Raw genomic sequence first — 13,918 nt, 5'->3', positions numbered from 1 at the left:
ACATATTCCCGACCAGAATTTCCAACGAAACGCTAATGAACAGGTACCCGGTACGTACGAGGAAAACAGTTCAGAAAGGTCATGTATACACTAATGGCGGGAGCCAAAATAGACCCCCGCCATTAGTGTATACATGGACTCCAGCAGGGTATTAGCAAGTGCAAGACCTGTACTACAGGTTGAGATTCTGCAGCTACTCCTTCGCGAGCTTTTGGGCGAAACGGCTAGCGTTTTGCTGCTTCCGCTAACCAAAGTAGGGTTCTTCCGTACGCTAGTTCGTAGGTGAACAACTTGTTGTTATCCCCCCGACTAATCTTAACTCATGGCCGATAACCCAAACAACCCGCCACCCGCGGAAGAACCACACACTCCGATACGGAGCTTCAATTTGATGCAAGTACGGGAGGATTCACAGGTGCAAGAAGGTAATACAACTATGGTTAGAATAGGGTGTACTACTGCTGTAATCGCTTGATCGATCGTTTTCGGGTCGGGGACATTTTGTTTCGCCTTAGATACCTGCGTGAGAGACTCAAAAAATATGAATACTAACTATAGCTGCGATGCAACAACGCTGCCTTCAACGACGGGCCAGGTTAGTGACCTTGGTGCTCTGAGTAGTACGGCAGATATCGAAGCTGCCTCGACCGCAGTGGGGCAGGAAGGGGCTGAACTGCGTGACGAAGATGAAGAGTTGGATAGAGTTGACGAGAGCGAGAAACCAAGGTTCATATTCTCCGTGGACGCTTTCGCTCGGAAGGCCTGGCTTGAGAAATGGAAGATATCTGTCGGCCATCTTCAGAGAGTCGACTCCGTGGACCAATGCAAAGCTCTGCCGGATTGCACTGGTATCGTCGGCCATCTCAAGGATATCGTTGATCCCACGGCGGAGGCCAGCAAAAGCGCAGTCTTGAACAGAGCCGTATCCATGAAGCTACACAAGTCTGGTGGCTGCAGCGGTATTTGGGATATTGATTTTGACTTACTCCTGAAGGCCACCTCCGTGCAAACCAACAACGCATGCAACGACTTCCCACTTGACTTGGTGTCCGGGCTCCACATTTCCAAGCTTATTCTCTCCATGATCGAAGCATGGGAGCAACTAAGGGAAACTGATCACGGGCTGAGTCGTGAAGAGGTATGCGACATCGAGAAGGCCATCAAACTGGTATCATCGAGTTATCCAGCACGCCTTCGGAACGGCTCGAGGTTTGATGCTCCCAAAAGCCTACGAGGCCTGAAACCGAAGGATGCTTTCGATTTGGTCCTCCTGGCTCAGTCGATGGCCAGCGGTTCAAGAGAGGCTAATGTGATACCAAAGACGGCTGCCCAGACGCTGAATGGCTTCGTGGAGATCTTCGATAAGCTGCCGAGAGAGCAACGCAACGTCACTAGTCTCCTAGAGACGTTCAAGCGTCTCACCGGTAACTTCGGCGTTGACAAGACTAACATTCAGTATCTGAAGGCCATACTAGATCCATCGAAGGGACACGTTAGCAGGCGAGCTCTGGACGAGATCCTCGTGCACGAATCGCGGCTCAAGCTATTCGAGAAGAAGAGCAATTTGCTATCGACCTCTTTCTCATGGCCTGTTCTGGGTGTGATTTTCCGCCACAACTGGTTCAGGAGTCTCAATAGCAAGGAGTTTGACTTGAACCAGAAAGGTGTCGGTATGATAACCTACGTTAACAGCTTCTTCGAGCCGGGAAACCCTGCGGGAATGGATGGCCATCGTATGATAGGAGAAGAGTCCCTTTTGAGGGATGATGACGGAAGGCCCTACGATCATGACAGCCTGAGGGAAGAGATGCTGAGCGTGCTAGTGGAGGCCATCGCAAAGTCCAGCTCTACAAGGAGTAGCCGCCAACAGAAGATGGTTAACCGCCGAGATGTCCTTCAAATGAAGTTCACTGTCGTGGTCTGGTACATCTTCAAAGCTCACCCGTCTTACTACGAGGCCGTGGAGAAAATTCCCTCTGCGAGTGCCATCAGTCTTCATCGCTCTTACTTTTCTAGAGCGTCGGCTGTCGATGTAGTCTTCAGTACTTTCGCTCCTTCTTTCGCCGAAGGCCTCCAGTGCGATGCTTGTAACAGTCCAACCTTTGAAGGGCTGAATCCTAGCGAGGTGATGATGGCGCCAAAAACTGTCATGAGGGCTATAGCTACTTTGAAAGATGAAGAGCAGCGTAAAAAGGAGAAACTTCAAGAAGAAGAGGAAGATGCTCAGCGGAAAATCAAAATGGCCAAGATCGAGGAAGCCGAGCGGCAGCGTCAGGCAGCGGACAAGGAGCTGGAGAAGATGCGCTTGGAGCAAACCAATCTCAATCTCAGTAGGTTTGCTCTCATACAGAAGCAAGCCGTCAGGTTAGCCACCGAGGCTTTACGCGAGAGTCAGAAGAAGTGTATGGCCTACAAGTCCCAAGTCGAGAGTGATCTCACGGACGCGTCAAATGAGATGCTTGACACCAAAGTGTTGATCTTGGACTACACCGGTTCTAACGCAACACACAACGAAGGCCCTACAGCGTCTACGAATGTCTCTCTACAAGCGAGCTCTGCTAGCACGCCTATGACGTTACTGAGCGGCGGCTGGGTACAGAAGGCCGCACCGTTCATGAGAGCCGTGCTACAAGGAAGGCCACCTGATGTCATCTATATCGACCTAGTCGACGACCGCTTCGGCAATGGTCCCGAACATGCTCGGTGCACAATCCCGTGCCGCGATAGGAACGAGTCGGAGATGGTGGAGTATTTCGTTCGTGAAGTTCTTGAACAAACGGGCGCTGCTAACCCGCAGAAGACTACTATTCTTCTCCGCGTGCAGATGTCAGAGCAAGGCGGTGGCCTCCAGATGTCGAGCGGCATCAATATACTTGGGTCCTTTGCTTCGAAGAAGGTGCGCGAGAATGAGATTCCGGTTGTATCATCTAATTCTGAAGTTGTGGTGGGTAGTGCTCCTCCCTCTCCAACTCCATCATCTGATGCCGACGACGCGGGAAATGCTGTTGGTCTCGACTCCGCCTCGGAAGAGGATGACGAGGTCTCGCTTGGCAAACGAGTGGTTTACAGACGTCGGCCATACTGGAATATTGGTTCCGTCGAGCTCTCCCTGAAGGAACAGTATGAAACGGCCTGCCGAGAGCGCGAGGCCAAGCACAAGCGCAAGAGTAGAGCTTCCACAGGCTCACGTCGGTCATCTGTCCCGTCATCCCGGGTGATCAAGCTACCCGGACTTATGCAGGAGACCATCTTCGTGATCGAGCGCACTGTAAAGCCCCCAGAAGGGACTAGGAAACCTATCGAGAGCAGCATTAGGCGAGCTTTCAGAGAACGCTACTACCGTGCTGATGAGCAAAAAGCGGTGATCGTGGCCGAGAAAGTTGATGCGTTGTCTAAGAGAACCTCCGATCTCTCGGTTGAAACTCTCACGGATCTGTTCACTACAGCAGGTCTGCAGAAGGATGGAACAGCCATAATTATGGCTCCGGGAAGTAAGCAACATTAGGAGCTTGATTACGAGCTGTGTGTAGCGACTCGCTGCTCCGACTTCAGGTTGCAATTGCAATTCCATCCTGTCAGCCATCGGTTGCATCGGTGCCAGAGTTGTCCTGCCTATGAAGCTGAGTAGCTTAGCCGACTACCCGCAGCTACACGACAAACTTTTCGCTAGCATCCGCCAAGGTAGGTTTTACTCCCTGCCTTGATCCCAGCGTGCTCCCGCCTAAAGGTATCCGGGACAGGAATTTCACGCCGTGCCAGAAGATGCCCATTCGCCCGGTTAGCGAAGCTCTCAGCTACGTGCTGGGAGCTAAGCGTCAGCAGATTCGGCTCTGTGAAGATCGTGAAATGACTGCCGAGGAGGAGGCCAACTTCGAATGCAACGTTCTGGATGTTAGCAGAATCATCGTGAGGACAGCACTATTTTCATCACCGATATCTTCTTCCGGCGTTTTCCCAGGCTCCAATAAACTACGTTACGGAGTATCATTTTCCAGTGTGGCGAGAGGATCCTCTGGAAGCTGTAACTCTCTGAGGGGAGCTTCAGCCTCCTCAGCAGACTTCTTAACTGTATGTCGATTTAGGTGAATACGAAGCTCAGAAACATCACCACTGATGATTCTGTCCGTACCGGCACCATTGATATGTTCAGGCAGAATGTCGAGTGCGGAAAACGTGGCCAGGGCACTTGGCTGCAGTGCAGGGGGACATTCGAAGTCGGACAGGAGATATTTAGGTAAACTCGCGGATACAATACTGCCGGCAGAGACAGATCGCTTGTATATTTCAGGTTTGACGGTATCACTCACTGTTGCACTCGGACCTCCAGTGTCGTAGAGCTGATTGCAGCCAAGTGCGGTCTGCAGATTGCTGAAGTCTGCAACCCTCTACCCGTTGCCATCGAACCTACTGCTTCTGAACGTCCTTCTGGCGAGCCGCGGAGAGTAACGAGCTTCAAAACACGCGAGGGATTTCCGCCAGACTCGTGGAACATCGTTGAAGTGAAGTTCTTTATGCCTACCAAGAGCAGTGAGCCAGACTGGGTCCGAGCTACTGAATCTCTTGGAGGTCTGCAGGACACCGGTAAGACCACTGCGAACGACAAGAGTCACGAGAGCAGTCCAGGAGGTTCTTCGGAAGATATATCCACCCCGGGGACTCCGATGAAGCGAGAACGTGTTGACGAGTTCGAGTGTGGCCAACTGTTCCTGGCGGGAACCAGCGAAGACTTCGAGGGTCACCTATTATTCAAGACAAAAACTGACTACAGCTTTGCTGGCCACATGACACGTGCCTTCAGTGAGAGTCCGGTACGAATTGAGGTCGATCTTAACCGTTCGAGTTACATTCGAGTGGTCGCCAACATGAAGCTGTACAAGGGGGACCTGATCTGGGTGTGTCGCACTCTACGCCCAAGTTGTGGCAGAGACGCTAGCGATTCGGACACCAGTGCTGTTTCTACCCCAGCATACCCTACACGAAGGAAGAACTCTGTCAAGCGCAAGATATCTGACAGATCTGCCGCCACCTCAAGAAGCTCTGATAGAAAACGCAAAACGGTAGAAGGTCGTGACGGGAAGTCCAGCGTGGTCAAAAATAAGGCCAACCGAAAGCTCAATCTATCTAACGTAGAAGTGAAGGCTGCTCGGCGATCTGTAGGAGAGGGTAACAGAACTAAGGTCACTCCGTTGAAGGCCAGTCTTGATGTAACGAAGATGGGACCAGTTGTCGATATGAATCTGTCGGCTAAGAAGCGAGCTAGAGCATCGAGCAAGAAGGCCGTCGATCACCCTCCAGCAGCCGCGAAGCCAGAAACAAAGGTTGGTGATGGTATATCTAAGAAGGGGAAGAATGTAAGCTCAGCTGGTCTCAGGGATTCCTAGTTCGCATGAGACTCCCATGCGTGTATACTCAGTTACTAAATGCTCAATGACCATGAGACTTCATTTCAGGTCAACCCCTTAGGCCATTATACTACCAGCAAGGAGGGCGAAGTAATCGGCCGTGGTGAACTTACCGTTGATGATGGTGGAGCCAGCACGAGCATACCATCGAGGAAGCAGAAGAGACCAAGGTCCGCAGAGGACGACCATATCCCCCGGGAGCTTGAGGGTTTCATGGTTGGTGACGACGAGGTGGAAGAGGTCGATCTCGACGAAGACGAGTAGGTTAAATCAACGAGAAATTACATTTCTTCGCTTAATCATTGGGCGCCATTATGGCTGTTCTGATCCACGTAGCACTTAGTTGGATCCTAACAACATTAAATCCAATGCTCAGGTCCGATGGGGATTATAGCACGTCAGAGTCTGATGACTGAGTACTTCAAGTACGTCATATTGACGGTCTCTGAGTGCTCAGAGCATTTTGCTCCTACAAAAGCCATGAGTCTAGTCTCTAGAGTCTAGTGCTACGGCTTTCCTATTTCTAGGCTTTATTTCGCCTTAGCGGCACTTACGCTCATTATTTTGCACGTTACTCGAGTCGAGTATGAAGGCCACCGTGGAATAGGGTTCCGTGCCTCTAACCGTGATGTAGCACGGCCGAGTCCGGCTAACCTTTGAGGAATATAACTGGATCTTTGGATACGGTGCACCACTTTTTGCTATTTTCGCTTCCTGAGAAGCACATGATTAAGTAATGGTATACACATCTTGCTATGAGGCGTGTGGCGTTGATCTGCGACTCTTAAGCGGTCTATGTACGTCGGTGATGTTGCGTCGCATTTCTGAGGTTTACATGCTCGTAATGCATAGATCATCTGAAGCTGCTCCATCAGTTATCTCCAGTTATCACGAGTTGCGTTGACATGAGTCGCATCATGGGTGTCACTGCAGCAACACGTCTGCACTACACGTACTGCACTGCAGTACACGTCATACTGCTGGAACGACCGAGCTTCAGCTTGCTCAAGTTCACAGACGTCCATCCACCATGTCCGAAGGCCATTCGGTCACCTCCAACGGCCAACAACTAATGCGGGCTAAGCGTGGAGGCCCCAAACCCAAGGGGCGTGCCTCGGAGAAAAAAGACCTGCGAACCAGGCTGACTAAAGTGGCCGAGCAAACTGGTGTGGTACTGAACGAAACGGAGTTGGCCATCATGCGACAGCTACCATCTAACGCTTATATCGAGGTTTGTAAGCGCTGGATACTGCTAATCAAGCTCGGGAGGTTCGCGAGTGGCCGTAGTAACGGTCTGTGCTTGAGGGATAGGGAAATGGTAGGAGTCGAGGAAATTGCTAGAGGTCTAGGTCAGAAGACGCACCAGTGGTGGCTGCAGAATGGTAAAGTCTGCGGAAGTTCGAGGGATGACTTGGACCAGGTAACTGAACCGAACGAGGTAAGTCAACTGCTCCAGATTTCCGGAGCACTCTTTTTTGCAGGACCTTGAAGGGACTAGCCGAGAAAGAACGGGTGGTGATCATCACCACCAGACCGACTGGAATCACACGAGAAGGGCTAACACGACTGCGACCCGTGCCAAACGTCTCGAGGATCAAGTTGCGATGCTTGCCACCTCGGCCTCAGAGCAGAAATCGGTATGTTGCCCCGCTTTGATAACACCAGGTTGAGTAATGCTCGAGTACTCGGGGTAAAATGAAGTTTCACTAAGCGTACTCTACTAAGTGAAAGTAGAGGCCATACTCTACGTAGTCTACTATTTCTGGGCTGACAGTCGCAAGAGAATCGTGCCAAGAACTGTTTTCCTCGAATTTAGTCCAAAAGACCATCAATCAGAAGGCCGTACCAGATTGCGAGCTCAGGACAACGAAGCACTGATGCTACCAGTGATGTAGAGGGCACCGTCGCGATATCCTCTCAACAACCTGGACAACATTGGAAGTAAATCCAATTCGGTCACTCGGAGTCACTCACTTGAGACTGAGTGCCATAGTTGCGACAATGTGGTAGAATGTTACTTTGCGTAATCTCCATTTCGGTGAACGGTCCATCTTTAGCATTATTATAGGGAATTTCTCTATTTCAACTTTGAATCCCGGGAAGTGGCGTTGAAGTACTTGCGGGGTAGTAGCAGTCTCACTATGACACGTTCTTCGGTGCTCAAATCTATAAGGTATCATCAGGTGGCCTTCCTCAGGTCGAGTCCGTCTAATGGGCAGGGCTTCAGAGAACTCAGGGTTCCTAACGTGTCGCACCCAACACGCCCCGCTCTTTGCGGGAAGGGTGTCCATCCCATTGAGGGCAAGTCGGCAGCCAGTAACGACAGTGACTCGCAAGCGAGCGAAGAATCTACTGAGGAGATTCTCTGCGATCCTATCCCAGAGAAAAAAGCCAAGAGTCGGCTGCAAAGTAAGATTTCGCGTCCGGAGACTCAAAGTCTTCGGCCTGATTCAACTTGATACGTTCACGTAGGTTCTGGTCAACCGGTAAAGAACACGAAATCAAGGCTGGCGAGGCCAATGACTGGCCGTGTGCTTTACCAGGCCACGGTGGGGTGGCGAAGGGAGGAAGGTGCGAGCAGAAGCATAACCCGCAATCTTGAATTCGAAGCTGTCTAGCGCTATTAGGGTGCCTACCAACTGTCAAGTCCTCGTTTCTTAGTGAGAAATAAGGATGATAGACCCGTGGGATCCTTGTGATAGTAGAGTTTCTCTGATAGCATGACAGTTTCTCTGCACGGATCTCAGGTCGCAGAAGTAACTCGAGCTCATCTGGCAGCTGTTCGCCACACAGGCGCAAGTGGTATATAGACATGGATGCTTACAATGAAGGGGTACTAGTGGGGAGCCTCGAGCGGCTCAGTGACCTGTCGTCTAGAATTTGTAGTGCGAAGTGTTTTTCGCGGCAACTTGGTCCTTGAAGGACCAAGTTGAACTGTGCTTCGAGAATCTGTACTACTACGAATGTTCATGAAGTATAGTGACTGAAACAAGACGGGGTCGGAACTAATCACTATCCGACAGATCGACGGTCACGACGTGACCGACGTCGACGTGTGACGGATTGAATTCGTGATCAGTCAATAAATGCTGAGCCGCCGAGGCCCCAACTATTGTCGCGGATTAAGGTGTTCGACGTCGATCGGTTGAGCAAAGGCTGCACCGTTCAGCCGTTCAGCACCGTTACGGTGTCACACCGTAACGGTGCTACTGCAGCCTGCACAGTGCAGCCTGCAGTAGCACCTAGCAACTAGTACTCGTAACTAGTATCGGAGTGCACATTCAGAACTTTTGCCAAGCGTTCCCAATGGGCAGTCAGCACCCAATTTTTCGCTCACCACGAGTAAAACGATGGATCCTAGCTTGCTAATACCACTGGCAGTGATTCACTGCAGATCTGTTTGCCTATTTTTCCTCTGGCATCCTTCCAGATACGCCGGATAGATGAATTCATGGATCGGAATTATGCCCCCCGTCGATAGGTCACGATCGGATCGATTCCATCATATTTAAAACCCAAGTGGGATCTGCTGGTCGGGGCCATGTATCAGCCATGCTGGTCCTTCGATTAGCCATGTATCTCTCAGGTACGGGGCCTTCCACTTTCTGTCTGTAATTAGTCATTTGCACCCCTAGTCAAATATTGAATGCAGCAGACTCGACTTGAATAACCAATGTATGTTCTGGCGCTTGTCTGTCTTGGGCTAATCGAGTGCTGTCCGCGGTGAACTGTACGAAAATTTCACTCGAATCATAGGATTACGTACGTAGTCTGTCGGGCCATCCGGTGCAATGCAAGGGATGTTCGGCCGTTCCCTTCGCTCAGTCTTGCTTCAATGCATGAAATATACCAACTTCAATTGAAGCTTGCATTCTCCAATTGCGTTAATATGTATGTCGAATAATATTCTTCGGCTGTTATGCTTTGACTCCTCTCTACAACTAAGGGATCCTCCAACTCCAAAAAAACACAACACGAAAATTGTATACTTGTCGACTGCCTGAAGTCACTGGGTCCGAAGAATAGAGAGCGATTATAGTCATCTGAGTCGTTCATTCTGCTCCCTTCTCGTAGCATGTAAATTGAGTGCTGGAGGCCTGCGGAACTTCCGCAGCGGAAGAGCTCGGGGTTACCGTGGGTCAACAAGCGAACACAAGCCTGCAATACGATTCACCCCATTCAATGAGAATCACAGTTATTCCTCACAGTTAAGTCGGACTATTTTAGAGCCTTCGAATCCTCGTAGCGTTCCAATGACCTTCATGCTTGGGAGAATCTTGGAAACCGCCTCCGGATAGCTAGACGACATGCAATCTGCGAGTTACCCATGGGAGTCTTGATTCATATGCGATAATTTACTGATCACAGATCCCCCAGCATGTTCCCGTGAAAGTACAGAGAAACACCTAACCGATGCGTTTCCGATACTGTGTCGATCCATAGGAACATCGGAAACTGAATGATTTCAAGTTTTCAGGTCATTAACAGTGTGATAGCCTGAGGGATAAAGTGCTACTCAACGAATATTGGATCATCCAATTTGGCCGAGCGCCTTGTAAACATTTGCTCATTCAGACACCTTCTCCGTTCAAGGATATCAACTCCCTGTAACGGCTCAAAGTAGCAGTGCTAACGCTACAGTGTCCGATCATCGGACTCCGATGGATGACGAGAACAAGAACCCGCTTGGACACGCGTTTCATAACGCGCGCGCCCTGGTGATCGATTTTTCACGCCGGGTTTCAGCACAGCACAGAGATCGGGTCTGAACGTCAGACCCGGTTTTTCAGCGCGACTGGCAGCCACGCAGTCTTCCCGAAGGAATCACATAAAACAACCGAACCACCGATGGAACCAACAGTGGCGGCAAAACACTCGCTGCGCTTGTCATGAAACCATTGCCGCCACGGCAATGCCGTCAACGGTGAAAACCCACGAAGTGGCTGCTTTATGCAGACACCGTATCCAACCCAGTAACCCACTTGGACCCCAGACGCAGGAGGGCTATTCCATGACCGTTTAATAGCGTCAAGTGCTGCCACAGCCGCATGATGAGTTGACGGTCAACCGACACTACTATTAACTCAACACGAGCATTAGTAATTCATACTAGAGCCAATCTTTCCTGTTCACAGGATCGCCCTCACCGAGTATAGCGGCAGTAAATAGTTAGCCACAGCTGAAGAACTCAACATTACAGCACTGGATTGTACAAACATACCAGTCACCACAGTGGTATGATACCACTACAACGGAAAACTGGGTCTCAATTAGGGTGTCCCTGGTCTCGGAATAATTGTCAACGGCTTTGAAGTGCGTCATTGTGTTGTCCATTGTTATAGTGTTGGATACATTCTTCGTAGGAAGGATCAGAAGTATCTCCATTGCTCGGTAGTCAGGATAGAATTACGACCTCAGTAGCGGGCACTAACGAAGAGGCAACGGTTGCCTCGGTTACCGAGGTTTTTCAGGTATCATACCCATGAGTACTACCGCTAGCCGATGATGTCTTTCCCATTAACATTCGTGATAACAGGGCAATTTGGCATATGGATGCTATCAGATTTCCTACAGGGATGAATGATACTCGTATCCGACCGAGCCCACTATGCCGTTTTCTCATGCAGTGAGATGCTGCGGATTCGCACACTTCGTACCAAGCTCTGGTGGCTTATACTTCGATGACGGCTAGGAATGTTCCACGGACTCGGGATCGCGTTCGAATGATGGTCTGCAGGTGAGACGAATGTGGATCCTTCTGTCTGTGGTTCGTCGTTATTGTTGGATGCTATATTTTGCCGTGAAGGAAGCCTTTCGAGTATTGTATGAGTCGTCTCGAACCTTTCCATTGTTGTGAATATAGAACATCTATCGGTCAATGTATAATATGTCGGAAAATTGTGGTGGTCTTGGAATGGAGTACTGAGGATCTTAGTCTCAACTGTTCAGCGTTGGCCAATATTGTTGGCAATACCCATACTCTGAGCACTTGTGGATGGAGGAGAGCGGGAGAGTGGAAGAGATCAGAGTGAACGGATCAAAGAACATAGTAATAAAAGGGCTCACGTTAGCCTTAGGGAATTTCGTGACGTAGTGGAAAGTTGACGCAGTCAGTACGACCGCTATTGCGACTATCGTATCATAAAATTTGTATATCACCGCAGCCATCTGGCTCAAGTGTCTTTCTTTTTTGTTACCGGTCTCATTTGCATGACCAACTCCAACCTACGTGCGATGCGTCCTTCCGACACATATGTCGACAGCATTGGTAGCCTGTTCCCGAAAACTCCGGCAAGTATATCTGATGCTGATCCTCCTACTTGTAGCAACACGGTTGTCGAGACTGCCATTGCTAAAGACAAGTTGACCTGGGCGGATTATACTAACGACCAAGACGCGTCGTCGGAAATCAGGGGCTTTTAGCGAGTCTAAGGGGATGTTCCTCTTCATCGTTGGATGCCTTGTCAATTCTCGACCCAGGCTCCCTTGCTGTCAATCTTATCCTATCTGAGCATCACGCGCTCGGACAGGGAGATCTGCAATTCTCGTCTAGAAACTGTCTCAGAAACAGTGTCTTTGTACTGTCGGACACCTAAAAAAGGTCGTCGCCGTGTACTGACCTAGAGCCTTGAACTGGGAAATCTACCTTGACTCCGCAAATCGGAGATGCTCAAGGGACATAATTAGTGCGCTATGGGTGCAGAAAACCTCCTCAGCTTCACACACAGCCGCTCGGTCTAAGGCAAAGAAATCCAACTCGTGGGGACCTGTCATAGAGGTGATCCCTAACACATCTCAACAGCAAGACCCCAAGCAGTTCGCGAGCTTCAAGGAGTCAATGTCAATTCGGAGCTGCTTTCCCTAGAAAGAGGGAGGCCTTGGCATCGTTCTGGACGATAGCGAAGATCAAGGCGGGGCAAAGAAAGGAGATGTTTTTATGTTGAAAGATTCATTATCAACCCAAACAGCAAGTGAGGAACAACGGCAGCAGCAACTTGCTGCCAGCAAGGACAGCAAGAGCAAGATCAAGGAGTGGGTCCCGAGTTTCGGTGTCGGTGGAGGCAGACCGTCGAAGTTGGAAAAACTTAGTCAGCAAATGCTTAGTCATCGCTTGGTCTTATTCTTTTTAGTTCGCAAATGGTTGGATAGTGGAGTACAAAGGTAGTATCCTTGTATGGATAGCGACTCTGAGTTCATAAGAACCAAATATATCATATCATTCAAGATAAATGGAACGAGGGTATCGCCGAGTCTGCTGGGATGCACATCAAAATGTGCTTCAGCAAGTACCGTAAGTACTTGAATGGGACGGTCGAAAGGCGTCAATAATCTACACTGTCCCAGAGAAGAAATGAAATTCTACTATATGTTGCGTTGGAAACTTTCACTCTATACCATTATATATCCTTTAGTTTCTACTTTCTGATAGGCAGATTGCACTGACTGAAACCTTACTGGTAGCTCCGCAAAGTATCTTATTCATCAACGAATAAGTATCCCTGCTTAGCTAAGTATCTTATTCATCAACCAGTGAGAAAGATTCTTAGTCCGTAACCACTAAGAATGACGTATTTTGCTAAGAACCTTAGTGCAAACCACTAAGAAAAGAATAGACGGGACAGGTATGTAAAGGCCGAGAAGGTATGCGAAGTAGAGACGCAGAGAAGCTTTTAGGATAGTAGAAGTGTTGGAAATGTGGTAAGAGAGAGCATGCGTGCCATCAGTAGTCTCTTCCTCAAATGTCCCTGATTTTGTGTCGTCAACATGCGTGGGTGTCATTGCTGCATCGGGATGCACCAGGATCGCAGTCGATGGTGAGTAGTGATCTGTGGAGGACCGCTCTGGGTGAGTTGACTGGAATGCGCGGTCGGATTTGGAATGGAAAAGGAATGAGCGTCACGGCTGAAAATGATTTCTCTTCGGTGCAAACTAGCTGGCTTATGTAAGTGGATTGTTCGGTGGTTCCAGGAGGATTCACTCTCACGGGAATACGCAATATAGAGAACAAAATGGTGGTGATGCCGTTCGAAAAATAATTAGGGAAGGAAGTATCTGTGATAGTCATTTTTGATAATTTGGCGTCACCAATCACCAGGAGGTAATGCCCCTGAGTGACAAGTTTCCTTCAATATAATAGTAGATGTGACTCTATTCTTCTAGCGAAGCAGCGGTGATGGAAGAGGTTGGCATCCAGAGCGTTAGAATCAATCCGTTAAAATACCAACGATTTCCGAAGTATCGTGGAATTGGAGATAATGGGAGTGGTGGATGCTTTTTATCTCAGAGTGTGGGGTCGATGATGCCAGTTGTCGGGTCGGATTGAGTCCAATTCGGTTGCGCGCGGAGAAATCTGGGACACCCAACAGATAGTGGAGGGAGCCAGGAGTGGTATAAGGTAGGCCACCCAAAGAACGCGCTAGCATGGGGAGTGGAATCGACGGTCTGAAACGACATAGTCAAGTGAGAATTTCCATTACCGGGCATCGAACCTGGTCATGAGATGAAATGCACTCCGC

At 49.6% G+C, this 13,918-nt stretch overlaps 2 protein-coding genes across 2 annotated transcripts; both read left to right on the top strand.

Annotated features, from left to right (window-relative positions):
• Positions 1 to 322: 322 nt before the first annotated feature.
• Pmar_PMAR005090 (hypothetical protein) lies at positions 323 to 6,286 on the top strand (the record flags this gene model as incomplete). The annotated part of the gene is made up of 9 exons (XM_002786343.1): positions 323 to 425; positions 630 to 3,491; positions 3,553 to 3,681; positions 3,728 to 3,906; positions 3,959 to 4,021; positions 4,083 to 4,234; positions 4,289 to 5,351; positions 5,451 to 5,662; positions 5,779 to 6,286. The coding sequence occupies 9 exons, from the start codon at positions 323 to 325 to the stop codon at positions 5,816 to 5,818; spliced, it is 4,803 nt and encodes a 1,600-aa protein (XP_002786389.1). The 3' UTR covers positions 5,819 to 6,286.
• A 146-nt stretch (positions 6,287 to 6,432) lies between these two features.
• Pmar_PMAR005089 (hypothetical protein) lies at positions 6,433 to 6,788 on the top strand (the record flags this gene model as incomplete). The annotated part of the gene is made up of 2 exons (XM_002786342.1): positions 6,433 to 6,685; positions 6,757 to 6,788. The coding sequence occupies 2 exons, from the start codon at positions 6,433 to 6,435 to the stop codon at positions 6,786 to 6,788; spliced, it is 285 nt and encodes a 94-aa protein (XP_002786388.1).
• Between the last annotated feature and the right edge of the window lie 7,130 nt (positions 6,789 to 13,918).

This window comes from Perkinsus marinus, assembly GCF_000006405.1.
Source record: "Perkinsus marinus ATCC 50983 genomic scaffold scf_1104296931384, whole genome shotgun sequence".
NCBI classification, from domain to species: Eukaryota; Perkinsozoa; order Perkinsida; family Perkinsidae; genus Perkinsus; species Perkinsus marinus.
Note: the sequence above shows the minus strand (reverse complement) of the source record. Positions and strands in the feature narration are given on the sequence as shown.